General features: G+C 55.6%; 2 protein-coding genes across 4 annotated transcripts; one reads left to right on the top strand and one right to left on the bottom strand.

Annotated features, from left to right (window-relative positions):
* Positions 1-9165: 9165 nt before the first annotated feature.
* LOC130542973 (group 3 secretory phospholipase A2-like) lies at positions 9166-14151 on the top strand. Its single transcript, XM_057308218.1, has 7 exons — positions 9166-9730; positions 10739-10871; positions 11116-11250; positions 11545-11852; positions 12538-12667; positions 12775-12891; positions 13533-14151. The coding sequence occupies exons 1-7, from the start codon at positions 9217-9219 to the stop codon at positions 13735-13737; spliced, it is 1542 nt and encodes a 513-aa protein (XP_057164201.1). The 5' UTR covers positions 9166-9216; the 3' UTR covers positions 13738-14151.
* Positions 14152-14713: 562 nt separating this feature from the next.
* Positions 14714-23556, bottom strand: LOC130542972 (phosphatidylinositol 4,5-bisphosphate 5-phosphatase A). 3 transcript variants are annotated; one of them, XM_057308207.1, is made up of 13 exons: positions 23374-23555; positions 20577-21742; positions 20099-20215; positions 19865-19973; positions 19559-19675; positions 19047-19222; positions 18498-18609; positions 18248-18357; positions 17920-18103; positions 16142-16279; positions 15905-15982; positions 15676-15780; positions 14714-15473 (listed from the first exon to the last, which is right to left on the bottom strand). In XM_057308207.1, the coding sequence occupies exons 1-13, from the start codon at positions 23482-23484 to the stop codon at positions 14967-14969; spliced, it is 3030 nt and encodes a 1009-aa protein (XP_057164190.1). In that variant the 5' UTR covers positions 23485-23555; the 3' UTR covers positions 14714-14966. The 3 variants fall into 3 exon arrangements, with proteins under 3 accessions (XP_057164190.1, XP_057164192.1, XP_057164191.1); XM_057308209.1 differs by having other exon boundaries at positions 21621-21742; positions 23374-23551; XM_057308208.1 differs by lacking the exon at positions 15676-15780 and having other exon boundaries at positions 23374-23556.
* Positions 23557-25637: the final 2081 nt, after the last annotated feature.

The raw sequence follows: 25637 nt of genomic DNA, 5'->3' as shown, positions 1-25637 counted from the left end.
TTTTTTCTCCTTTGCTGTTTTGCTGCGTTCATCAGGCAGACTAAAGGCAGGTCAACTCTTCCTTTGTCAGAAATGAGGTCATTCTCATGGTCTCTTCTGGAAAGCAATAACCACATTCCTGAAACTTTAACGTTAGGGAACCAGCACTGTTTCTTTCTTCGTGTTCTTGTTATTAAAGGCCTTCTCAAGAAATAACAGAATTGGAACTACCAAACTTGGAAGCACTTCTGCTTAAAAAAATATATCAAGTAATATCTTCTCTATTTTAGCACACTAAGGCACTTATGGACCACAAAAGCACATTGTTGATGATGTTTGCATGTATCCTGCTAGGACCCAGCCTGGATTTAATATTATTTAATGCTTTCAACAAATTATGATGAATAAAAAATATTCATTCCAGTCGGAAAGAATAAAATAAATAGAAATGTTCTGATTTCTTCCTCTGCTTGCTTTGAGCATCCCAAGGGCTCTCATTTTAACAGCTTTAACCATCCTCCTGTCCCCTTTCTTCCTCTCCCCTTCCTCTTCTGATATTAATACTAATACTGGCAGCTAATATTTATTGAATGTTTATTAATGTGCTACACACTGTGCTAACGGTTTTATGCAATTTAATCCTCACCCCCGAATTGTGAAGCAAGTATTACTACATAGGATGAGCTAGAGGCCCAGAGAAGTTAAGCAACATACTCAATGCCACACAGCTGGTAAAGCTTACACTCGAAATTGGAATCTGCCTACAAAACCAGCACCTGCAGAAATGCTGCCTTACCACCCTGGGTAGGAGAGTAGGGGATGTGAAGGGTTGGAGGGAGGGATGGGGCTGGAAAGGAAGGAAAAGGCTGGCACAGTGCGTAGTGGGAATCCATACAGAGGCATTGAGATCTTCTCCAGAATACAGAGGAGAGGGGTGGAGATTAGGAGCACAAGACAAGTAGGAGGGCACTGCAGAGCCTCAGAGGGAGCAGGAACATGAGGCAAGGAGTTTGAAGGGCCAGGAAGGTTGAATAGTGGGAAAAGGCAAGGAACTGGGTAGGAGAAAACTATGATTAAGGACTTGAGGCCTCAGATGTGTATCTGCCAGGTGAGGAGAGGCAAGAAGTCTGGTAGACCTTCTGGCTTCTTGGATCTGTTGAGCCTCACACGTCCTTGCCCTTCTCTGAGCCTCAGTTTTCTCTTCTGTTCAGTGCAGGGAAAAAAGATTCCAGGATCCTAGGAGCAAGCCCAGCTCTGGTAGGTGGCATCACTTTTTCCTCCAGTCTCCTCACCTGACATGGGGGAGACTATTCCCTGGGCCTGGCCCATCCCCACTCTCATTGTAAGCTGTGGTCAGCCTCCCCTCATGGGTACAGGAAGCTAAGAGAGGAAGACCAAGTGTGCAGACAGAAGGGAGATAAAACCGGAGAAAGCATCCCCTAATCCTCCTCAACACCAGCCCTTCCACAGAGGAGTTTGACGGGTTAGGAACGTGTCCTCATTAGTTACCCAACCCAGGGCAAATGTGCAAATCATTGCTGCATGCCCTCAGGCATGTTACTAAATCCCTGGGACTTAGGCTTCTTTTGTTCTCTGTGCGTGTGTCCTAAGGTTAAGATAAAACTCGCTATACCCCTGCCATTAAGCCTTATGCCCCAGGACAGCTCATGGCCTGGTTCTTCAGCCTCCTGTTGGAACCTGGCCTAGGACTCTGACCGTATGGTGACCTGCTGACTCCCTAGGTTCGGGTCTGGATAGTATTATTTGTTTAGGGACATGGCCACTAGGTGGTATCAGGGCCATATTCTAGAATCTTCTGGGATCTAGATCAGGTACACCTTATTTCTGGGTGATAGGCTCTTCCCAGAGGATACTGGCATGTTCCCAACACATGAGGTGTGAAAACCAAGTCTAGAAAACCAAGGAAGGGGGAAAACTAGTGAAGGTGAGGAAAATCTGGAAGGCACTAAGAAATCCTGGGGTCCAAGCCCTGGGCAGTGCAGGGAGGGAGGTGGGGAACTCATTGGGCAGCCCATCTCTGCCCTGCACCCCTGGAAGCCCAGGAAGGAAGGTTTGTATGTTCACTCAGGGCCTTCTATAGGCCAGGCTTTATGGGGAGTCCTTTTAAAATATTTGTCTCAGTGAGTCCTCTTAATAGGTCATTAAGGAAAGAATTATTGACCATTTTACAGAAGAGAAAACTGAAGCTCAGGGAGGTGAAAAAATGTGGTCGACCTCACAGAAGGAAGTAGAGAGGCAGGTTGCATGTTTCGGAGTCCTGGAGGATGAGCTAGAAGTCCGGCCGCCAAATAAAATACATGACATCCAGGTAAATCTGAATTTCATAGAAACAACAAACGGGACGTACTTACACTAAAAAATTTTTTGTTGTTTATCAGAAATTCAGATTTGGTGACTTTTATTTTTTGCTAATCTAGCAATCCTAGGTAGAGGAGATGCCCAAAGGCCCCAACATGAGAATGGGCAGAGCCTAAGACTGTGGAGTCCGGGAGAGAAGTTTGAATGGCACCATGACTCCCTCTCAAGTCTTAGGGACAAGTCCTAGGCACCAAGGCCACTTGCTCCCTGCCACCTGCTACCTGGACAGCTCCTGGTTAGGTGAATCCGGAAACTTTCTCGGGGCCCGGGGGCAACAAAGACCTAAAGGGACAAAAACCCTCAGGCTCTCAGCTTTTTCTTACCTTGCACCCCATCTGTTTACCTTCAGCCTCTCCCATTCCAGGAAATTGCCCCACCCTTTGTCCATCCATGTTCAGGCCAGAAACCTGGAATTACTCTTTTTTTCCCTCAAGACTAGATATAATTTGCATACAAAAAAGTCAAAGTCTTAAGTGTTCAGGTCCACAAATTTTCCCGTATGAACACAGTCATGTAATACCCCCACACAGACGTGTGTGTGCAATGCAGTGGCCTTCAGCCTCATGAGGGCTTGAAATGTGGATTCCAAATTGAGACACACATTACATGTAAAATACACACCAGATTTCAAAGACTTAGTATGAGGAAAAGAATGTAAAATAGGTCATTGATAATTCTAAAATATTGATTACATGTTAAAATAATATTTTATGCACGGATTACATAAAAATGGATCATGGAAGTTAATTTCCCCTGTTTCTTCTACTTTTTAAACTGTGGCTAGAAAATTCCAAATTATGTTTGTGGCTCACATTAGAGTTCTATTGTTCAGCACTTGGTGGACAGAGTGTGATTTATTCACCAGTGAGAAAGGCACTTGGAGAGGTGGAGCTGATGTTCACCTGCCCAACTGTGACAGAGTGGGATGGGCAATCAGCTTAGTTTGAATTCTGAGTCTGGGGTTGGGCTGAAGGGACTGAATGGACTGCTATTTGACCGCTTCCAGGGTCATATCTTCTTTGAGACCTAAATCAATCTTCTGTGGGGACCTAAAGTACACTTGCCCATCCTGGGTTGGGGGCATCAAGAAAGAGGGCTTTCTGGAGGGGGTAATTAAACTGACACTTGAAGGATGAGTAGGAACAAGCCAGGTAAAAGGGAGTGTTTTAGGCAAAGAGAATGGCATATACAAAGGCCCTAAGAGGGACTGGTGATTAAGGAAATGAAAATAGCTCTATGTCACTAGAGCAGGAGGTGGGAATCTGGTAGGTTCAGATCCTGCAGGGTATGACAGGCTTCAACCTAAAGGCCAGGGTGGGTCAGGGTACAGATCTGGCCAGGGCTGTGTTTTAGAAAGATCAGGCCTGCTGCGATTTGGAGAATCCTTATTCCAAGAGAGAAAACTGAGAGCCAGAGAGGCAAAGGGCTTGTCAGGGTTCTACAGCGAGTCAGAGGGTCGAGCCCAGAGAAGAAGGACCAGGAAGGTGCAAAAACACCAGAAACTTGCAAAGACAGCCTCCTTGTTCAGTTTCTCTAGGAGGTGCTGGTTTTGAGTGCCCACTAGATGGCAGCAGAGGCTGGACCAAACATTGTGGGCTCTGGAAGGGCCTACCCTGCTGTCCCCACAGGCCTTCCTGCTCCCATCTCCCTAGTCTGGGCTTGAGGGGGCTCCTTCCTGGGACCTCTTGTCCAGACCCAAGAGCAGCAGGAAAAGCGCCGGGTGTCAGGAGGCCCAAAGTCTGGTTCTAGCCTTAACTCCCATTTGCCATTGACTTTGGCCACATTCACAGATAAAACTGTGCTTGAGGGGTGCCTGGGTGGCTCAGTCGGTTAAGTGTCTGCTTTCAGCTCAGGTCATGATCCCAGGGTTCTGGGATCAAGCCCCATATCCGGCTCTCTGCTCACTGGGGAGCCTGCTTCTCCCTCTCCCTCTGGCTCTACCTCTCCCTCTGCCTGCCGGTCTGCCTGCTCGTGTGTGTGTGCACGCGTATGCTCGCGCTCTCTCTCTCTGTCAAAAAAATAAATAAAATCTTAAAAAAAAAAAAAAAAACTGTGCTTAAGAACTTGAGTCCGTGGCTTAGAAAAGGGAGATTTATTATTTAGTCTACTAGTGCCTGAGTTCTGCAGTCAGATGCCCCTCTGGCCTCCTGATCCTACTTTTATGCTCCCCACCCACCTTCTCAATCCTGTTGAGTGAGTTAGACTCCCAGGGCCTCTCAGGGGCCTCAAGGACTAGTCCAACCCCAAGAGGGAAAGGGGAGGGGGTTGTGAGCTAAGGTCTCTGAGTTAGAGCCAACAAACAACCCAGGTTTCAATCCCAGCCAAAGAGCCCTGTGTAGATTGAAAAGGTGGATAAGCAGCAGAGCTTTGGGCAAGTCCTGCCTCCTCCTTATGCCTCCACTGTGAAGTGGGGTGAAGAGTTGCCCGCCCTGCTTATCTTCATCTCACTGCTGGGTAGGGTCATCAGATGTAGCAAATAAAAAACACGAGACACCCAGCTAAGTTAGAATTTCAGATAAAAAATAATTGCAATGTTGGGAACATACACTTCAACTCAAGATTATTCACTGAATTCTGAAATTCAGATGTAACTGGGCATCTCTATTTTATCTGGCAACCCTAGCACTTGGGCTTGGTGAGAATATAAATGTCAAGTGCCATCTGAATAGGAGGGCTGTGATTCTTGCCCTCAGTGACATTCTGTCCCATGCCAGCTGTTTCTCAGTATTTATTCCCTCAGACCTGGGGCTGGGCTTCGTTTATGCCACATATGCTTGGGGCTGAACCCCTGCCTGGAAATCTTGTGAGGGATAGTCCTATACTCAGATTCCTGCTCCTTAGCCCTGGGATCTCCTGGAAGAAGACTGCCTTCTGGACTTCCTCCCAGCTGTAGGACTCCATCTGGCCATTGAGTTTCTTCTGATCTGCAGCGGGGCTGCCCCGGCCAAGTGGGTGGAGAAATTCCCAGGTGGGGGCGGGGGGCAGCATCAGCTGCGGTCCCTTCGGCATCTGCAGCACCACGGTCCTCCGGGGCAGCCCCCAACCAATGACTGGGCACAGCCAGGGCCCTGGTGTCTGCCTATTTCTGCCCATCTGGGGCTCTTCTGTGGGCAAACTTTGCACCGAGCTCCCCATTAGCTGGCTGAGATCTGCTCAGAGTGGCGCCGCCGCCGCCGTGTGATGCTTTTACCCAGCTCTCCTTCCCTTCTACTCTCTCCCAGTACATGTCAGACTCGCAGCAGTCTGAAGGCTTTCCCTGCCCAATCCTGCTTCTTTCCCTCCCCTTTATCTTTCACAGGCGTTTCCTCCACTACATCTCTTGCACTTCTAACTGCATCTTGGTGGTGGCTTCCTAGAGGACCCAACTGACACTCAGGCCCTGGCTCCCCTGGGCTGCCAAACTCTGTCCCAGCAGGGAATGCGTTCCTCGCCATCTCCTGACTTGAGCATGCTCTGTCCCTCCTCCCCTTCTCTCTCTGTTCTGGGCCTCCCCCTGTGCCTGGCAGTAGTAGAAACTCGATAACTATTTGTTTTCGAATGAACGCAGTATGTTCTGGAGCTAGGCACTGCCCGCACCATTTTCCTGGCACAGAGAACGGCAGAGAGACCTCCAGATGGGGTAGGGAACACAAGCTCCGAAGGCTCCAGGCAGTGGGGAGGAAGTACCTGAGATGGGGAGGTGGTAGGGGAGTCAAGAGTCTCCCAGGGTCACGGGAGGTCCTCCCCAAAGGCCAAGAAAAAAGTCTGACCTGTCTTCTCCCCTGGTCTACTATGTATGTAACTCCTGGCAAGTTACTTCTCTTCTGGAACTTCACTCCATCCATCTTAACAATGGGATGAGAAGCCCTGCCCTGCCTGTCTCCCTAGGGAGGGGCAGAGGTTGTGAGCCTCAGATGAGGTCATGGGCTGGAAAGGGCAGGATACACTGGGTCCTGGGCCTGGGGTCAGGGTGTGGAGGAGGAGAACAGAGAGAAGGAAGGAAGAGAGAAGAATGAAGGGAGAGAAACAGACAGAGACACACACACACACACAAACGAGGAAACCACGAGACATAACGAGGGAAGGAATGAGAAAAAGAAGAGGATGGGAGCAGGGAAACAAGAAGACATTAAGAAACAAAAAGAGAGAAAAACAAAGAGGGGAAAAATTAAGAGAAAAACAGGAAAAAGAGGGAAAAAGTTTGGGGAGAGGACAGGGATACTCAGAGCCAGAAGAGAACAAGAAAAGAGATGGAGAGGGAGGGAGGGAAAGAGGCAGAGACAATAACGCGGGGCGGGGGTGGCAAAAAGCCACACAGAGAGAGAAGAGAAAGAGAAAGGAAAGGAGAGAGAAAATAGGACGGAGAAGGAGGGATAGAGAGAGAGAAAGAAACAAAGAGAATCAGAGCCAGAGAGGGAAAGAGACCAAGAGACAGAACGATGAGAGAGAAGCCCAAGGAGACAGTGCGATGAGGCCTAATGGACAGAGAGAGGGATAAATGATCAGATCCCATGGACCCCCGCCTCTCACCTTCCCTGGCACCCACTGTGCACCCTGCTCCACCCCAGACAGGTGGGGATCCAGAGGAAAGCCTCCACTCCCCTTTTGTCTGCAGGGCTGGGCCTGTCCTGTCCTGCTGGTTTGGCTCCTGGGATCCTCTGTGCCAAGGCCTCTGAGGGGCACTCCAGTGAGTAACAGGGCTCCAAAGTCTATCCTGTAGGTTGACTGACATGGTCACCGGGTGGAATCTGAAGGGAAAACCCAGTGACACCTTCCCTCAAGGCCTAAGCAGGCCCCAACCTGCCTTCCTTTGGGGCCCAGACAGGAAGAGACCTCAAAGGTCACTTCCATTGTTTTCTTCACTGTACAGAGAAGGAAACCAAGGCCCAGAGTGGGGCAGGGACTAGCCTGAAGTCATACAACCAGGTCATGGCCTAGCTGGGACTTGCTCTCGTGGATGCTATGGTCTGAAAATTTGGGGACTTGCTTTCTCCTGGCTAAATTGTTTCCTGCCCAGGGATGTCCTGAGGCTTTAGTGACAGTGTCTTGGATGCCAGCCACTGTGCAGTCTTCACCAACATCCCGTGAATTGACTCCTGTGATTATGTCCATCATACAGATGGGGAGAGCGAGGCTCAGAGAAGTTAAGACTTCAAAGCCTGAGGTCACACAGTGCCGGGACCCAAGTTAGGGGTGTCTGAACTTGAAAGTTGGGTCCCCTGCTATAGGACCTCCCAGCCTTCCTGGGTGACTGGCTCTATAATATGGAAAAGAGGGCAGAGGTTGGTGGTCATTCCTACAACTGGGTAAAATTACTAGAACATGGTTTCCAAACAGTAGAGTTCTTTCCAGAGAGACACACCTTTGTTCAGTGGTGTCCCTACCTTTGGGAACCCCAGGTCTCCCTACCTCTCCTGCCACCACTCTCTCTACTCCACACCCCCTTTCCCAGCTTCTGGAAAGAAGGCGTTTGGCTCCTGGGCCACTCCCACCCTCTTTCCCTTTTCATTGTCCCCAGCCATGACCTTCTGAGCCACAGGCCCAGGCTGGTTTTAAAGCACAGAGATGGGCCTGCACAGCCGGCCACCCCCCTTCTCCCTGCTGTGTACAGTGAGTTTCCCTTCCCCAGTTCTTCCTGTGGCTCCGCCTCACTTCGGCTCGCCCTCCTGGAAGAGACTAGGATGGAGATTGAGACGGATGTTGGGAGACCGGTAGGCTGACGAGCAGATGGACAGACAGACAGATTACTGTCCCTGCCAGCCCTGACCTCCCAGCAAAGATTTCCAAGAGCTGTGCTGCCAGCCTCAAAGCCCTCCCTCACTGGAGCCTGTCACCTGAAGTTTCCTCACTCTCAATGATCCTCAGTTTCTTCATCTGCACTGCGGGTGTAAGCATCCCAGCTTCCCTGGGTGCTTGGTAGCTGGATGGTAGGTTAGCTTTGAGACACAGAAACACGTGCTGGCGCTAGACCTTCCCTGATGGAGAGACCATTCCTGTTTCTTGGGGAACACATGATGCCTGTTGTGTCCTGCTGGTGGCTACAGTCCAAGGATGGAGATGGCTGCAGACTCAGCCCTCTGCCCAGCCCTCCACTGCTCTGGGGACTATAGTCCCTTCAAGTCCAGAGCCCTGCTCTCAAGGGCTGCTCAGGCTGCATCTCCACTATATATCAGACCAGGAAGGTTGCTGCTTGGCCAGGCCTGGGTCTTAGAGTTCCAGGAAGTGGGGGGCTCTGGGGCGCTGTCCCCTGATTTATGCCGAGAGGCTTTCTTAGAACCAGCTCTCGGGTGGTGGCCAGGGGATGGATGCTCCCTTTCCCAGAAGCCTCAGGAGCACCCGGGGGGGTGGCCACAGGGCCCTAGCCCTGCCCTCACCTCCTTCACCCAGGTCTGCCAGAGGCCATGGCCCACTGCCAACTTTATGGAGGTGGGTGTGGCAGCCACCACTGGGACAGGGGCCTGAGGACGAGTTCTGGGAGCTTCCTCTGAGCCCCTGAACTCTCTTCCCTCCCCAGGGAGATAGAGATCCCCTCCTGGCCCCCTGCCCCAAAGCCCAAGGCTTTGGCTCCCACAGTCCCCATCCAGGCGGGGCTGGCAGCAGGTGACTGGATGAGAAAGGCATGGTGAATGGGGGCGTGGGCCCTGGCAAGTGCACTCCTTGGCCAATCAGCAGCCCGCCCAGCCAGTGGATTCAGTTACAAGCCCGAGATCACCCCATACTCCAGCCTCCTTCCTACTCCTCCCAAAGCTCCATTCATTGGCCCCGCTGCACCGGGTCTGCAGGGCACTGCTTCCGCTCAATTGCTAAAGCTGCTGCCTCGTGGGCTGCCAGGGGTAGGTGTCCTGGGGGCTTTGTCTGACTGGGCCGGTCTAGGACGGAATGGGGGTTCTGGTAGTGCTGTTAGGGATGCTGAGCCTCCTGGGAGTGGCTGTGGGGGGCTCCTCTGCCCTCCACTGGGACAGCACCTCCTGCCACTTGGCCAGGCCCATCCCCGGCAGCCCCTTGGGGACCCTGAGCTTTCTGGGCAAGGATGCCCGAGGACTGGCCCTGTTCCACACCCACTGGGACGGGCACGGGAGGCTACAAGCGTGTAGCTGGCAAGACGAGCCAGAGCTCATTGCAGCCTTCAGTGCCCTCTGTGCTGGTGAGATCACCAGGAGCTCCTTCATCCACACCCCTGGACCCGAGCTGCAGAGAGCCCTGGCCACACTTCAGAGTCAGTGGGGGGCCTGCCGAGGGCCTGAAGAGGGTCCATCAGGGACCAGGGAGGAGCAAGCAGGACACCGTGGAGCACCCGGCAGCATAAGACACCAGCGGGTGAAGAGAGGCTGGACCATACCTGGCACGCTGTGGTGTGGAGTAGGGGATTCTGCTAGGAACTCCTCAGAGCTGGGTGAGCCATGGGATTGTGGACTGGGAGAGGGGTGGTGGTGAGGGAAGTGCAGGCTTTTGCCCTGGCCCCCTACTCTCTTAGGCTGTGTGTCCTTGGGGGAGTGACTTAACCACTCTGGATTTCCATGTCCTTACCTGTAAAATGGGGGTGACCATAAGTCTTATCATGGGTTGCTTAATTTAGGTCATAGATGGGAGACATCTAGTCAAACCTCAGAGTCCTCATTAATCACCATCCCTGGGAGGGGTTGGACTGGGGTGGGTCCAAGGTTGGCTGAGCCAAAAAGCCATTACCCAAGAGGAGGCTTTACGAGGCAGGGTGCCCAGGGGAGTGGACGCTGAGACCCAAAGGCCTGGGTTAGCAAATTCAGGCTGAACAAGTCACTTCGCATCTCTGAACCTTGGTTTCTTCACCGGTTCATGGAGGTGACATGTCCCTCACAGAGCTGCTGTGAGCTTGGGTGTGGGACGTGCCAGGCAATTGGGAAATGCTCAGTGAAAGGCACTACTGCTCAGATGGTAACAGACTTGAATGACTTTTTTGCACTCAGTACAGCTGCCTTTGTGCAGGCATGGCGGGCAGGGGGGAGGCTTCGGCACCTGAGTTGGAGCAGGTTGGCATCCTGGCAATGCTTCATCATGCCAGCAAGAAAGGTTGCACCCTCTCTGTTTGCCATTCCATTCCACACACATTCATAACTTCGGAGTTTTATTTGGGGCGTGAGCTTGGGAGCTCTGGAGGCTGACTTCACTTCCCCTGAGGAAGTCCCTTTCCTGGACAAGGGCTCCTGGGTGGGCTGCCTGGCATTTGGAGCTGCCCGATAAAAGCTGTGCCCGGTTGCTCTCTTCAAGCTTTGAAACTGAGAGTCCCACAGAGGGAGGGTGGCCTCAGGGCGTCTGTGTCAAGGCTGGGGCAAGAACAAGGTCCCTGCTCCCTGCACCAGGTAGGCACAGCCAGCATGTGGTGCCCGAGACCCTGCTCAGCTGGTGCCCCCTCTGCCTCCTGCAGGGGTCTTCCAAGGCCCTGATCTCTGCTGCCGGGAACACGACCGCTGCCCACAGAACATCACACCCCTCCAGTACAACTATGGCATCCGAAACTATCGATTCCACACCATCTCCCACTGTGACTGTGATGCCAGGTTGGCAGTGGGCAGAGAGGGCTGGGGGCTCAGGGGCGGGGTAGTTCCTGGGTGCAGAGACTGGGATTCCAAAGAATCCTAAAGGATCTGCCAGCCAGACCCCACCGTGCAGGTGGGAAAGCTGAGCCCTTGGAGCAGAGACTCTTGTATCCCAAGCACCTGCATGGTAGTGACTGAGTGGTCTTGGAGGAGGAGCCAGGTGGCCCTCTTTGGTCCAGGGACCTGAGTGCCAGCTCTCGGGCAGGTTCCAGCAATGCCTGCAGAACCAGCGGGACTCCATCTCGGACATCGTGGGCGTGGCCTTCTTCAATGTGCTGGAGATCCCCTGCTTCGTGCTGGAGGAGCAGGAGGCGTGTGTGGCGTGGTACTGGTGGGGAGGGTATGTGGCTGCCCCCTTCCATCCCCTTCCCAGCCAGAGGGGGGAGCCCAGCCTCCAAGTCCTGGGAGGGAGGCTTGTCTGTATGTCCGTCCTCCAGCAAATGATGTCTCATCCTCCCTGTGCCCTCCTCAGGACAGGGCCCAGGATGTAGACCTTCCCTGGGTGCTCCACACAGGCCAGTGGGACAAGGGATGGAACTGGCAGAGCCTTGGTCTCCATGGAGATGAACCTGGGGCTTCGGCGGGGAGGGGGGGGATTGTGAATTACCAGTTGCCACCAATTGCTACCTTCCAGGTGTAGAACATATGGCTCCATACCCCTGGCCCGCCTCCAGTCCAGGACCCTCTACAATGCCTCCTGGAGCTCCCCGGCCACCCCCGTGACTCCCAGCCTCCACAGCCCAGCCCCCAGCAAGCCTCCACAGAAGCAGCGTCCTCAGAAGCGGCCGTCACAATGGGAACGGTCTAAGCACCCCAACACAACCAACACCACAGCCCTCTGGGTCCCCATGGCCTCCACCAAACCTGATACGTCCCCCACAGCCTGGCTGGAGGTCACCCATCCAGGCATCCAGGGGCCACAGAATGGCCTAAAACCTCAGGGTGAGCTCAGATCCTAACTCTGGGGTTTCCTGATGTGGGAAGGAGTCCCTGCCTCTGTGCGGGGTTGAGGGGCCCTGTGTTGCTTCCTTTCCTGTTCCAAACTCCTCCTGGAGTGTCCCAGCCTCTCCCATCAAGTCACGAGGCAGCTAGAAGGATTTTCATAAGCCCAAAACGTGACCATATCCCTCCTCACTGAGCCCCCACCATGACTCCTCCTAACTCATGATGTCTGAACAGCCAGGGGCCCTCAGGTGCTGGTCCTGGAGACTCTACTCCCCAGTTGAAACTCCAGTCTTAGAAACCTCATTTGGTTCCTCAAAAGCAGCTGGCTCTCTCCCACCTCTGGGCCTTTGCACATGCAGTGCCTTCTGCCGGGAGCGCTCTTCCAGAGTCGTCTTCTCCTTGTCTCAGCTTAGGAGTCTCTTCCTCCAAAAAGCCTTTCCTGACTATTCTGGGCTCTATGGTGGCTGTGTGTGTGTGTGTGTGTGTGTGTGTGTGTGAGAGAGAGAGAGAGAGAGAGAGAGAGATGTATGTAGCATTCTGAGGGCAGGAAGGGCGTGAGACGGGGACACTGTGTTTGTGTGACTGAGCATGTGTGTCTATGTTTCCCCTAAATGGCAGTGGGCATCAGTGGGGCCTCGCTGGGGGACCGGGCTGCCCTCACCACCATGCCCCCCCAACCCAGATGCCCGCCGGGCCTGCCGCAGCTTCCGCCGCCTGGATCAATGCGAGCAGCAGATCGGGCCTCAGGAAACCAAGTTCCACCTGCTCAATAGCGCCCACGAGCCCCTCTTCCACTGCAACTGCACGCGTCGGTGAGGCCTGCTTGGACCCTTGGGGGTGGGCAGCCTGCTGCCAGTCACTGAGAGGGGGTTCCTGGGTGGCCAGCCCTGCCCTAGCCTGAGCCTGCCTCTGCCCTCAGTCTGGCACGCTTCCTGAGGCTCCACAGCACACCCGTGGGCACCAACGTGCTTTGGGAGCTGCTGGGCATGACCTGCTTCAAGCTGGCCCCTCCACTGGACTGTGCTGGGGGCAAAGGGTAAGTGGCGGCAAGGCCAGGAGGGAGGGGGCGTTTTCCCAAGGGGTGGGTTGCCTATTCTCCCTTTGCGTGCCAGGGCCAAGGGGCTGGGGAAAGGGGTTAAGGCACCTCTGAGTTCCATTGTCATCATCCCCCTAGTCCTTGGTGCCCCAGGTACAGCTCTGCAGTTGGCTCGTATGGGTCCATGTTGACTCTGTCACTTCCTACGTGACCTAGCAAGTTCAGTCACCCCTCCATGCCTCCATTTTCTTATTTGTAAAAAGCCTGTAGAAACCAAGGAAATGGTATGTGTGACAAACGTAGCCCAAGGCCTGCCTGGCACATAGGAAAATGTTTGCTTAACTCTTACTCCTAACCTAAAATCTCATTTCAGTTCCGATTCCCAGAGCAAGCCCCTTGTGACCTTCCCTATTTCAGGGGTGAGGAAACCGAGGCCCAGATTGGCCCACGTCTCTGCAGCCGGCTGGTGGCAGAACTGGGGCCTCTGGGTGCCAACCCAGGTTTCTTCTGCCCCCTTCAAAGTGTACCCATCCCTCCCCGGCCCCACCCCTGCTTCTCTCTAGGCTCAGTTCCCCAGTCTGTAGAGTAGGGTGGGATCCTTGGCAGCTGTGATCACCTGCCCCACTTTTCTCCACCCACAGCTGTTCCAGAGACCCATGGGCCATCAAGGTGGCAGCCCGGCACTTGCGGCTACTTCAAAAGAGGCGACGCCAGCTCTGGGGTGTGGGCACAGGTGGGGGGCAGGTGTGGCCTTCGGATCACCCAAGAGCCCCCACGTCATTCTATGACCGCTGCCTGCAGCTCACCCAGGCAGCCCAGAGACCCAACGGGCGACAGAAATCCTAGAACCAATGATCTCAGTTCCAGCTTTCCTGGGCACCAGACTGGACCCTGCCCCTAGCTCTGCTAGGCCCCAGGGGGTCTTGTCTTCCTCTCCATGTGTTAGACTGAAGCATGGCTTGGGACCCTGTGGACAGCCAGGACAAGGCTGAAATGCTGGACCACGTCTGCTGCTGTGCTGAGTGATCTTGAGCTGGTGACACAACCCCTCTGTGCTTGGATGTGGTGGTCGGGAGGCTCATTCTGATACCCTGGCCTTGGGCCTTGTCAGATGGGAATAGGGAAAGGGTCATTTATTATAGCAGTCTCAGGAGGTACTCGGAGAAGGTACGTGTATCTCCAGGTTGCAAAATTAACACATATTTCAAAAACCTGTCCAGAGGAGCCCCACACACCTATTTGCTGAGGCCTGAGGCAGCAGGTGGGGAACGGAATGTCACAGAAGTGTGTGTCTGAATCCAGGCAAGGGGAGGGTGGCTAGCGGGGGCTTCCCAACTCTTTTCCCTGGGGAATCCCTTCTCAACAGCTGCTGTTCCCTTCCTCGCCCAGCCCTGGCCCACTAAACCTAAATTCAAATCTCCTCTGTGTCCTTGAATGAGGGACCTCCCCCACCCTGAGCCTTAGTAACTCTTCTGAAAAGGGGCAGTGTAATCAGGACCGACCTCATAGGATTGTTGAGGATTAAGTAAACCAATACATGGACATGGACTCTAGCATATAGCCGAACTGTGGTTAGGTGTCTGATTCTGAGAGGGTCACCTCCTAGAGGCCTCAGTTTGCCCACCTGTGAAATAGGTCTAAGAATCGCTGAACTCAACACCACAACTCAGGGTTGCGGTGCAGATTAAAAGAGATGGCATGCGTAATGTATACAGCTGGTGCCTAGTAATTGTCAGATCTATCATCCTCTTGCCTCTTTAGTCCCTTCCTCTGAACACCCCCACCCCAGGCTGTTAACAAGTTAGGAAGGAGTCAGGAGTGATGCTGGAGAATTTAATTTCTAATGGATGACCTCCAGGATTGCAGCCCCCCATCTCAGATGGGGGCCGATAGGGCTTTGCTGATTGTCACAGTTGAGGTGCTAGGACTGAGTTTGGGGGACCCCAGTTGGCCACCCCTGGCCGACAGAGTGGCAGGCGCGGATAAAGCTGGAGCGGCAGCAAGAGGGACACAGGTGGGTTTGCAGGAGATTGGGGCACAGTGGGGGCCACGTGGGCCCATCTGCCCACCCACCCTCAGGGCCCCAGACCCCCTTCCTCCAGCCCCTGCCGGCCCTGGGGACTGGTGGACAGGCTACTGGGGGCTGGGGCCTCTCGATTAGGTCCCCAGGAACCCCCACCACCAGGGTCGACGGTCTCCAGGCGCAAGGCAGGCAGCAAGCCGAGGCTTCGAGGCACAGATGGTGGGAAGGCCCAGGGACCAGACAGCCCAGAGGGCCCCTCCTCACTACTCCCCCGGCTGCCACCATCACTGCTCCTGTCAGGGGCCACCCGGGGCAGGCGGCGGCTCTGGGGTGAGGGGCTGCGGCTGGCACCACGGCGTTCACGGGATGAAGGCCGCAGGGCAAGGCCAGGGAAGCGGGCCAGGCCTGGGCTGCGGCTACGGTGTCTCTTGGACTTGCCAGGACTGGGGCTACGGGACTTGGGTGCGAGCAGCTCCAGGGTACTGTCATCCTCCTCCTCCGAGCTGGTACTTGAGCGATCGGTGCTGCTGCTGGCCAACTCCGAGGCAGGCAGAGAGATCTGGGGGGAGGGGGAGGCTGCTTACTGGGGTGCCCCACTCCCCAACCAGCCACCGAAGGCATCCTGGAACCACTCCCGCCCTGCCCATTAGCAGACCCAGGAAGGTCAGGTTACTTGCAGGAGATCATGGAGTAGAATGTGGAGGCTGTGGTATTTGAACAGGGCCTTTAAGTACTCCGGTCCCACAGTCTGACCTACTCACCTGGAAGGGCTCAGTGACACCGATGAGGATGCTGTGCGTGTGGCTGTAATAGCCCAGTATGAAATCTCCATGGCCCTTGGGCAGTGACTCCTCACTGAAGGTCACCTGGTGGGCCCAGGGCATAGGCCCAGGTCGGGGTCAGGGAGGCAGCCTCCAGGACTGCCCAAGCCAAGTCCCGAGCCCAAGGGCAACGGGGACTCCCTCCCACTCTCCCCCTCCCTTTCAGTACCTGGTAGATGTTCCCATCTACATCCTCGTGTTTGGCCCAGACGTAAGCCACGTAGTCCTTGCAGTGGCGGAAACCCACCTGGGGGGAGAGGACTCAGGGTGGTGTCTCCTATCGCCTGACCCCAGCAGCCTCCAGGTGTGGCAACAAACTCTGGACAAGCCAGTGATCCCCCTGGGCCCCCAGCCGCTTCTCCAGGCCCTCCCTTCCCTGAGGTACCCACCATCCGGCCCTTCTCACCCGGTACAAGCCGATCCAGTCCCAGGAGCTGCGGGCGAACACGGTTTCTATGCGGTACCTCACCACAGCCTGCTCTGGCCGCACCCACTCATCAGCCACTTCCAGCCGCACCAGCGGCACGTCATCCCTGTAGGCAAACTGCCCGGGGCGGGGGGCAACGTCAGGGAGGACCCTGCAAGCGTCCTCGGGGCTGAGTCAGCACAAATCAGCTGAGATAAAGGGCCTTTGAAACCACCCTACAGATTGGGAAACCAAGGCAGAACGGGTCTAGAATAAACGCCAGGCTTCCCGCCTCCCAGCCCAGGGCTCTTTACGCTCATAGCCTCCTTAGGGAGCAAGAATACGGCTTTGAAGTGAATAGGGTAGCCCTGGTTCTGCCATCGTTCCACCTCTGTCCTTCAGGGAAAGACTCAGATGGTGTGTCAGCCTCAGGCTTTTGTCTGCTCCCCCACCATTTATCAGGTTTCGGGTTTCCCTCCCTCCCTCAGCTTTTGAGCCAGGCAGTTCCAGAAGAAACCAGAACATCCCCTCCCTGCCCCTAGGTTCCTAACAGCAGGTTTGCCTGGTGTGGCCTCTTGGAAATGCTCTCCAGGGCCCTGCAAGGTCAAAACTCCCACTAAGTCCCATTCTGATTGTGTTGCTTTGGTTAAGTGACTTAAGTTCTCTGAGCCTCAGTTTCCCTCACCAGTAAAACTGGGAGGAGAATTTGGATATCTCAGGGGCTACAAAGGCATTCAAAGGGATGACAGAGCCCCAGAGCCTGGCATGCAATAGGTGCTCAAGGGTTAGAGTCCTTGTTGAGGAGGGAAGGTCAGGGTAGGGCACCCAAAAGGAGTGGTTCTCAAGGTGAGGCCCCTTACTGAGGGTGAAACCTCACACCCAAGTCTTTTACCAAAGGTCATGGCAGGCCAGACTTGGGCAGATTTCCATTCCCAGCTGAGGATACTGGCCAATGTCCCAGTGACTGACCACATGACAAAGTTACCAGGGAAAACATTCTCTGGCCTGCAGGGCTCCCTCTTATCAGATCAAGGAAGGGAATTGGAGAGCCCAGAGTTGGGTTTCAGGACCGGAAAGATGGGATCTACCTTCCTCTGCTGCTGAGCCGATGTGCGGCTTGGGGTACATGCCTACCCTACTGGGAGCCTCAGTTTCCCCATAGGAAAACACAATGTTGGACTACATGGTCTCTCGGGTCCGGTTCTGACATCTAGCATTTCTCCTTTTTACTTTGGGAACCATAGACCTCAACCCTAAACACAATGCTAAATTATAGTAACTATTTAGAATTTAGCTTTTTATTTTTCATCTCTCTACTCCTCCTCCCCATTACTACCTCACTCATGGTGCCTGATACATGGTAAAATGGTAAATAAATAATGAATAAATATGAATGAATACTATATGGAGTTTGAATAAACATTTTGATTTTGCTGGTCTTATTATATGACTATATAATGTGAATTTTAACAAAAGTGGTCCTAATCCTTTCTCAGAAGAACAGAGTTAGGGATTAGTGGAGAAGACATGGGCTCTGAAAACAGACTAGCTTGGGTTCAAATCCTAATTCTTCTGTTTACCAGCTGTGTGACCCTGATGTGATGCCGTGTCTTTGAGCCTCAGTTTCCTCCTCTGAAAATGGAGATCATAACCCACTCCCACTCTGCTACAGTGAATGGATACTGCTGGGGGCAGGTGTATAAGGGGTTACGGGTGGGCCATGGGATGCTGAACTGGACCTGGGGATGCCATGACAGGTGGATGAGGCCAGGACTCACCTGCAGGACGAACTGGGCAGCCACGGGCTTGTGGTCGCTGACTGTGTACTCCATGTGGCTGCGGTAGCTGTGCTGGGTCACCTGGAGTCGGTGGCTTTCCCGTCCTGAGGGGCTGGGACCCACACCCGGAGCCTTGACCTTCCACAGGATACGGTCTGTCCACGCTGGCTTCCGCTTCTTGGCACTGAAGTGGCAGGGGTGACCCAAGTTTCAGGAGCTGAGGTTTGAGGCACAGCCCCAGGCTTGCTTCTTGCCAATCCTCTTCCCTTTCTTCCCTAACCAGAAGACCTCAGCCCGTGTCTCCACCTCATCCCAGTGCTTAGCTCACCTGGTATCATATTTATTAGTACCCACGTCAAATTTGAAGGTGGGCGCAAAGTTGAGGGGCCCTTCCTGGAAGCCCTTCAGGATGGGCCAGGTGTTCTTGGCCATGTTGAGCTGTGAAGGTCCAAAAGGGCAGAATTGGACAACAGCTTGGACAGGACAGGTGAAGGCAAGAGCCAGAACCTAGTATACAAAAGTGTGCTGGGTCATGCTCTGTGTGTTTGGTGTTAAGGGGGCGGGCTGGGATTCTGCACCTGGTCCTTCTCCCAGAGCTGGTGAAGCTGGTCACTGTCAATGGCAAACTTGACGAAGTGCAGGTCATAGCTCTCGATGCGGAAGTTGAGGTCCCCAAACCAGAACACGAGGCTGTTCGGGGGTGGGGGTCAGCAGGGTCCATGGGGTGAAAGAGCCCAACCCAGATCCTTCTTCACCCGCATGCAGCCCACAGCACTGGATGCCCCTACGGATGACGCAGTGGGTGGGGCACCGCCAAGAAACAGCAGGGGGTTGCAGATCTAGAACAAAGTTTGACTGGACCCTCAGCAAGGCCCTGCCCCTCAGCAAAGCTCCACCCTGCAGTTTCTGTCCCCCATCGAACTTACCAGCATTCGTGTTCCTAAATGTAGTTTGGGGGGCCACCCCCCTCCCCGTAGGCTCTGCCTCTCCCGACAACGCCCACCCACGCTGGTATTCAAGTTCCTGTAGCCTCTAGCCTCTGAGTTTTTGAGCCTCTGGCCTCTGAGGCCCACCCCTCCTCTACTAGCCCCGCCCAAGCTCCATCTGGCCCCGCCCAGAGCCCATACTCGTGATCCAGGATGCCATGCGCCCCGGGACCCGGGAACTGCTGGAGGCTCAGGATGGTCTGGAAGTTGTCCTTTCGCTGCTCTGCCTTGTCCATGTGCGCTGGCAAGTGGCAATTCAAGAAGCAGAGCATGTGCCCGAAGGCCGCCAGTCGCACGCTCACTCCACCCTTGTTGCCCTTGGGAGACACGTTTGGTCGAGTCATGGGCGGGGCCTAGGCAAGTAGGTGAGGCACTGGGCGGGGCATAGAGAGGGGAAAGGCCAGCCAGCGGGTGGAAAAGGCTTAGAGGGGTGGCTTCTAGGGAAAGGAGGGGAACCCTGGGCTGGGGCAGGGACAGGAAGGGGGCTGGGTCTAGAAAAAGGTGTGGGGTGTAGGGTGGGGTAGGGGAGAGGCAGGCGTCAGAGTAAGGGGTGGAGCATGGGGAGGGGGCCTTGCCAATGCGTGGAGGGCCCGGAGGACTAATCTATAGACCCCTTAGGGCCCTGTCCCCTCCCGGGCTGCTCCCATGCTCACCCAATAGCCGCCCAGGCCAGTGCGCGTGCAATCAGTCTGCACGTCCCTCAGGAAGGGCAGGTGGTAGTACTTGGCGAACAGCAGCAGGATGACGCCCTGCATCCGCACGGTACTCACCTGGGGCGGGGGCAGGAGACGCGCTTGAGGGGCCGGGCACAACCCCGCCCCGCTGTGCGCTTCCCGCCAGTCTTTCAGATCTGCTCCTCCAGCCTCCTATTTCGGGACCCAGCGACAGAGGTCCAGCAGGCCCCACAGTGGATCAACGCCGAGCTAGGGCCAGGAATCCGGGGCTGAGGGAGACGTTACCAGCACGAAGTTGAAGGGTGCCAGCGCGTCCATGAAGAGCTCGCTCCACTGGTCTGTGAAGAGCGCGTCCTTGAGCCGTTTGTTGATCATGGAGTTTACTTCCTGCAACCTGGGGGCGGGGGTGGGGGTGAGGCGGCTGTCGGGTTGGGGGTGCCCTAGAAGCCCTTCCCATGGGCAAGGGTCTGGGAGGCACGACGGATCCAGGAGCAGGGTCCACACGCCTGGCACCCTCACCCTATGGCAATCATGTCGGCCCCGTCACTGTCATCGCCGCCGCTGCCCAGGTGGAGGAGGGATGTGACGTCGTCAGGGGGCATGGCAGTGCCCACGTTCCACGTGACCACAGTGATCCTGGGGGTGGGGGTATAGGAGGGGTTACCGCTGGGCACCACTCCCTCCTCCCCAACCTCCCTCCCACAGAGCTCTTTCTGGGGAAATAAACTGAGGCAGGTGTGGGGGTAAGCTCTCAGAAGGGCAGTGGGTCCAGTATCCCTCCTACCAGACTCTCCTAGAGGAGATCGATTGAGGCAGGGGTGGGCAAGTCCCTTAGGAGGAGATGCTGTCTCCTGAAGGTCCCATAGTAGGCCCAGTACCCCCAAAGAACCTTCCTCAGGGAAGGAAACTGGGGTAGTGTAGGGTAAGCCACCCTAGAAGGATGGCTACTTTCAGAGCTCCAGCCCCACCAATCTTTCTAGGGAGAAGGCCCCCTCACCAGAAGCCAGGGTCACTCTTGCAGGTAGGCTGAGCTGACCAAGAGGATGATGAGGTGGAGGTAGAAGGGGAAGTGGTGACCGGAGCTGGAGTTTCTCGGGGCTGAAGACTGGGACTCAAGTGCCCACTAGGCCCTGTACCCTGGGTGCCAGGCCTGGGGAGGGCCATCTCAGGGGCTGGGGGGACACAGGGGGAGCGGTTGGGGGAGCGGCTGGGGGAACGGCTGGGAGACCGGGGTGGCTTGGGCAGAGGTGGGGGCACAGTCTGGGCCGAGGAGGCCCCTGGCCGGAAGGTGGGGGACAGAAGTCCTGGGGAACGGGTGGCGGGCTCTGGAGGGCCCTGACCCACATCCAGGGGCAGGGTCTGGGGTGGCCGGGGCAGGACAGGATCCTCAGGGCTGCTGCGGGGGGCCTCAGGCCGGGCTCTGAAGGAGGGGGAGATCCGGGGGTCTGGGGGGGTTTGGATCAAGGATGTGGAGCCCGCAGGACCAGATGCCTGAGCTGAAGGCTGGAGATGCACTTCGGAAGAGGGGAGAGGTTTCAGGGTTGGGGCATCCCTCTGTTTAGCTGGTGTCCATCCCATAGAGGCCGAGGCTGACGTCACAGAAGCTGCAGCCAGAGCCTGGTCCTGACAGGACGACAAAACTGGACTGGGCACTGGGGAAGAGTTGGAGGGGGGCTGTGGGGGCTGCTCCTCAGATGCCAGGGCCAGGCTCAGGCCTGAGGCAGCCAGTGCTGGCTTGGGTCCCATGGAGGCAGGTGGCACCTGCTTCTGGTCCCTAGACGTTGGAGACAGCTTGGACCGCAGGGTGGCTGGGGGAGGCCTCGGCCCTGCAGAGGCAGACATCACCAGCTGCCCCAGGGATGTTGGAGCCAGGGCTGAGCCTGAGGTCACCGGGGGAGGCTTCGGCCCAGCTGAGGCAGCCATGACTAACTGGCCCACAGATGTTGGAGCTAGGCTGGAACTGCGGCGGGCAGGAGCTGTCTTCTGGCCTCCAGGGGTAGACAGTGGAGCCAGGATGGGTTGGGGAGACGCCAGAGCCAACCTTGGCCCCTCTGTGGAAGATGGCACAGCTGCTCGTGGCCCCACAGGTGCTAGAGCCAGTCTTGGTTCCGAGGATACCGGGGCCACATTCTCCTTCGCTGGGAGCTGAAAACTTGAGTCCACCTTGCAGAAGACAAGTCAAAGACTCAGGGTAACCCTAACCAGGGGCTTGGGCCCCAACTTCCATAGAGACCCCAGCAGACTCCATCTAGCTAAGAAAGGCATATCTTTGCAAGGCCGTTCTTCCTCATTTCTCACCTCAATCCATGCTGTTACAAATCAGCTTCTCTTTGGGAGGAAACCGAATGCAGAACCTATCCCCTCCCTCAAGTCTGACCCCTCTCATAGATGGGAAACCTAAGACCCCAACTCAAATGAGGCAGTGTGTGACCCTGAACCCGAGGGTTCTCTCCTTGCCTTCTCGGCTGACACCCACTCCCTGGCCATGCTAGAGGGTTGGGTGTCTGGAATCAGCTTCCCTGGGCAGCCCTCCTTGAGTTTCCTCCTGCTCCCCTGGCTAAGCGCTACTGACCTAGCCCTCCAGATCTGCTCTCTCCGGACACCCTGGGTCTAGCCTATTTATTCCTCTCCTTTCCTCCACAGTTCCTCCAGGAACCCTCAGCTTCGTCCCTGCCAAGCATCCCAAACTCCTTGGTCACAGTCCTCTCTGTCTTCCTCACCCATTCCCAGAGTTCCACACAGGAGCAAGAGCCCAGGGTAAGACTAGCCATGTCAAGTCCAGCTCCATGTCACCTTAGGCAAGCACCTCTCTGCCCAGGGCCTCGGTTTTTGTCTGTAAAATGAAGAAATCTGGTGAAGGGTCCCTGGCCACACCTTGCTCCTGAGAAGTCTTGGCCTCATATTCTCTGCATTTATGAGCCGAACATTTACTAGGATTCCATTCGAGCCCCATGGGATAGTCCGTCCTCATCAGTGTGATTCTAACATTCAGAGCAAGCCCAGGACTCTGTTGATCCTGGCATTCGCTTCTCTGTGCCCAATTGTACCCTCTCCCCTGTCTTCCCCACCTTGGAGGACAGGCAAACAGGTATCCTCCTTTTGTCTGGCAGGTGGAATGGGGGACGTGAGGCCCTGCAGGGACCTCCTCCCTCTTTCCCATCTGTCCTCTGTGTCTGATGCCCCTGTCTCCAGAAGACGAAGGATAAAACGTCCTTTGCCAGGGAGGGCAGAAGAAGGTTTACACCTGCCCCGAGGTGGCCCCATCCCTGCCTCCAGACATGCAGCTCTGTCTGTGTCCCGTGTCCTTCTCGGTTCAGAGAACCTGAAACTCTGCCTCCACCTTCCTCCTCAAACTTAGCTCTTTGAGGCTGCTTTTTGGGCATCCTCCTTGGCTCCAAGTGTCCCCCCAACCACCACACCGCCTCCAGCACTAACAACTTAGGCATCCCAGATGTCACCATTTTAGTCTTCAGGGACAAGCCTCCTCATTTTGCATTGGTTCAGAGAGGACAAGCAACTTGCCCAAGGTCACACAGCAAAGCTGGAGCACACCTGGCTCCCCTGACACCCAGTCTAGGGTTCTCCTGGGGGCTCCTGCAGATGGCTAACTCCATCTCTTCTCTGGGTGTCCCATCACTGCCCCCTCAGCCCCCAGAGTGCCCTGTGTACCTAGCCCCTGCTAGTGGAAGAGGAGAGTACCCGCCCCTCAGCCAGGGGCACCAGAGTGCCTGCGGTGCGTGGGGGTGTGTGGGACCAAGGATCAGGGATGAGGGGCTAGGTTTCAGGGGTCTTACCTTGGAGGGTGCCCCAGTTTGGGAAACCCCATGGGGCACGGGCACAGGCAGGGGTCCCAGGCCAGCCCGGGTCCCTGGCCTCCTGCTGCCGCTGTCGCTCTGGCCCTCCATGTCTGCAGCCCCTAGCAGCCCGGGCTCCCTCGGGCTCTGGCTCTAGCTCCTCCGCTCCCGGGAACCAGTGATGTCATCAGCCGTTTCAACCTGCTGAGAATTTAAAGACACAGGCACCTACTTCCCAACCTAGAGGTGGCCAAGGCAAGGTGGCCTACCCTCTGGGAACCCTTCAAGCCGACTGCTGAGGCTGAAATGGCTATGGGGCGGGGTGTTGGATGTGCCCATTGGGATGGCTTGGGTCCCCACTGGTGACATGGTGGAGGCTGCTCGTCTGTTGACACCCTCCCGCCGGTAGGCCTGTTCGGTCCATACTCAAAGGTGGAGTATTGACACACCTGAGGGTAAGGTAGAGACAGGTAGCTCAGAGGTCAGCACCCTCTCCAGGGCCGCAGAGACACCCGAGTCCCTGCCATGAACTTGTGAGCTTCCTGACTCCCTGCCAACCCAGGGCTTGCCTTGGCCCCCACCTTTGCCCCAATTTCAGGCCTTGGTGCCCGCCCTCTGCCTGGCTCTATCTTTCCCATCCCAGAGCCCCAGAGTCAGGCTCCAGCCACTGGAGTCCCCTCCCATCTCAGCCTCAGCTATTCTGAAGACACCTGGCCACCTGCCCCGGATGTTTTCACAGCCCAGCCCCTCTCAGCTTTTCTCTCTCCGGTATTCACTGGGTGTGGCTTGGGTGAGGGACTAGTTCAAGGTCACCTGGTGAGCTGGGAATGTCTCACGAGTTTCAGTGAGGAAAGGGAGTTTTCTCAGTGACCCAAGACCCATGGGAGCCAATTGGGTGTCTGGAGGGAGGGAACTAGGCTGGAGAAAGGCCCAGCCGTGGGGGAACAGACTGGCAGGAAGGTGAAAAACAGGCCCGGGAAACTTCGATGGCCAGAACCCAGCACAGGGTCCAGGGAAATGTTTGCTGAATGAACTGATGACTCAGTGAGTGAGTGAGTGAGTGAGTGAGTGAGGAGAGTGAATGAGTGATAGGGCTCAGATGCCGCCAGGGATGACTGTGGGCCCTCTGCTTCTGCCTCCTTCCCTCTCTCAGTCTTATCTGCTAAGTAGTCCCTGAGATCCCAATTTTTCCAGAATTGCTGGATTGCTTTGAGTGGAGTGATCGCCAGAAAATGTCCAGAGTTTTGTACCCAGAGCTCTCTGGTGGTCCACGGTCACCTCTGTATCCTCATGGGCCTGTGTGGTCCCCTGCGTGAAAGCTGCGTGGACAGATGCCTCATCCCCTTCTCCTGGGTGGGCTTCCCCCCTCTGCTTGACTGTCTCTGGGTCTAGGCTGTGTTTCTCGGCCAGCAATTCTGGGAGGCTGGAATTTGCAGGGGCAGAGCCTCAGGCCATGTTAGGGCCCTGGAGTAGAAAGGATTTGGGGTGATGAAGGATGGTGGAAGTGATGAGCGGTTACAGGGGAGGTGCCTGTGGTGGAGATAATGATGTACGGGATGATGGTGGGAGTGGAGGACGGACACTGATGCTGGAGGTGCTGGTGATGGTTCGGATAAATGGAGGTGGTGGAGGTGATAACAAAGATACAGCTGTTGGTGATGGTCGAGGTAGGAGAGTGAAGGGATGGTGGTCAAGGTGATGAGGGTGTGATAGTAACGGTGGAGGAGAGAGGGTGGCGGGGAGGCAGCGGGGCTGTTATGTTGATGAAGAAGAGGTGGTGGTGGAGCTGGAGATGGTGGGGGTAGTGGTGAAGGAGGAGGTGAGAGTGGCCATGGTGGTGGTGCTCAGACCACCAGAGAGGGAAGGAAAATTTGGACTTACCCTGCCCGGTCCTCGGACTTCTGCTGTATAGGTGAGAAAACAGAGGCCCCCATGAGTATTGGCTTCCAGTGCAATCCAGGAGGCTGGCGGGGGGGTGGGGTGGGGGGGGTGGGCGGGGAGATCCCAGTCCCTGGGGCCTGTCACAGGGCTCAGCCATCCACAGCTCAGACAGGGGCATCAGTGTCCTTCGGAAGCCAGGCAAATGCCATGCAAACGAGCGTGCAGAGGGTTCCCACACACTGCACGCCCAGGATTTCCCGTCATCATCCCTCCCTGAAGTCAGATCTCACAGCGGACTTCGTTTCTGGCCCTGCCACTGACTTACCTGGGCAGGTTTCTCAGTTTCCTGGTTTGTGTAAGGGCGATCAAAACAGTAGATACCT

Source organism: Ursus arctos, unplaced genomic scaffold, assembly GCF_023065955.2.
Source record: "Ursus arctos isolate Adak ecotype North America unplaced genomic scaffold, UrsArc2.0 scaffold_65, whole genome shotgun sequence".
Taxonomy (NCBI): Eukaryota; Metazoa; Chordata; class Mammalia; order Carnivora; family Ursidae; genus Ursus; species Ursus arctos.
The sequence above is the reverse complement of the archived record's forward strand: the minus strand, read 5'-3'. Positions and strand labels throughout refer to the sequence as shown.

Excerpts from the sequence above, each read along its gene's own strand:
- LOC130542973 (XM_057308218.1), top strand. The coding sequence starts at position 9,217 with ATGGGGGTTCTGGTAGTGCTGTTAGGGATGCTGAGCCTCCTGGGAGTG. Across the intron at positions 10,872-11,115 it reads CACTGTGACTGTGATGCCAG|GTTCCAGCAATGCCTGCAGA; the intron begins GTTGGCAGTGGG and ends GCTCTCGGGCAG. Across the intron at positions 12,668-12,774 it reads CACTGCAACTGCACGCGTCG|TCTGGCACGCTTCCTGAGGC; the intron begins GTGAGGCCTGCT and ends CTCTGCCCTCAG.
- LOC130542972 (XM_057308207.1), bottom strand. The coding sequence starts at position 23,484 with ATGGAGGGCCAGAGCGACAGCGGCAGCAGGAGGCCAGGGACCCGGGCT. Across the intron at positions 18,610-19,046 it reads CATGGCATCCTGGATCACGA|CCTCGTGTTCTGGTTTGGGG; the intron begins GTATGGGCTCTG and ends ACCCCCGAACAG. Across the intron at positions 15,983-16,141 it reads ACTGGATCGGCTTGTACCGG|GTGGGTTTCCGCCACTGCAA; the intron begins GTGAGAAGGGCC and ends CTCTCCCCCCAG.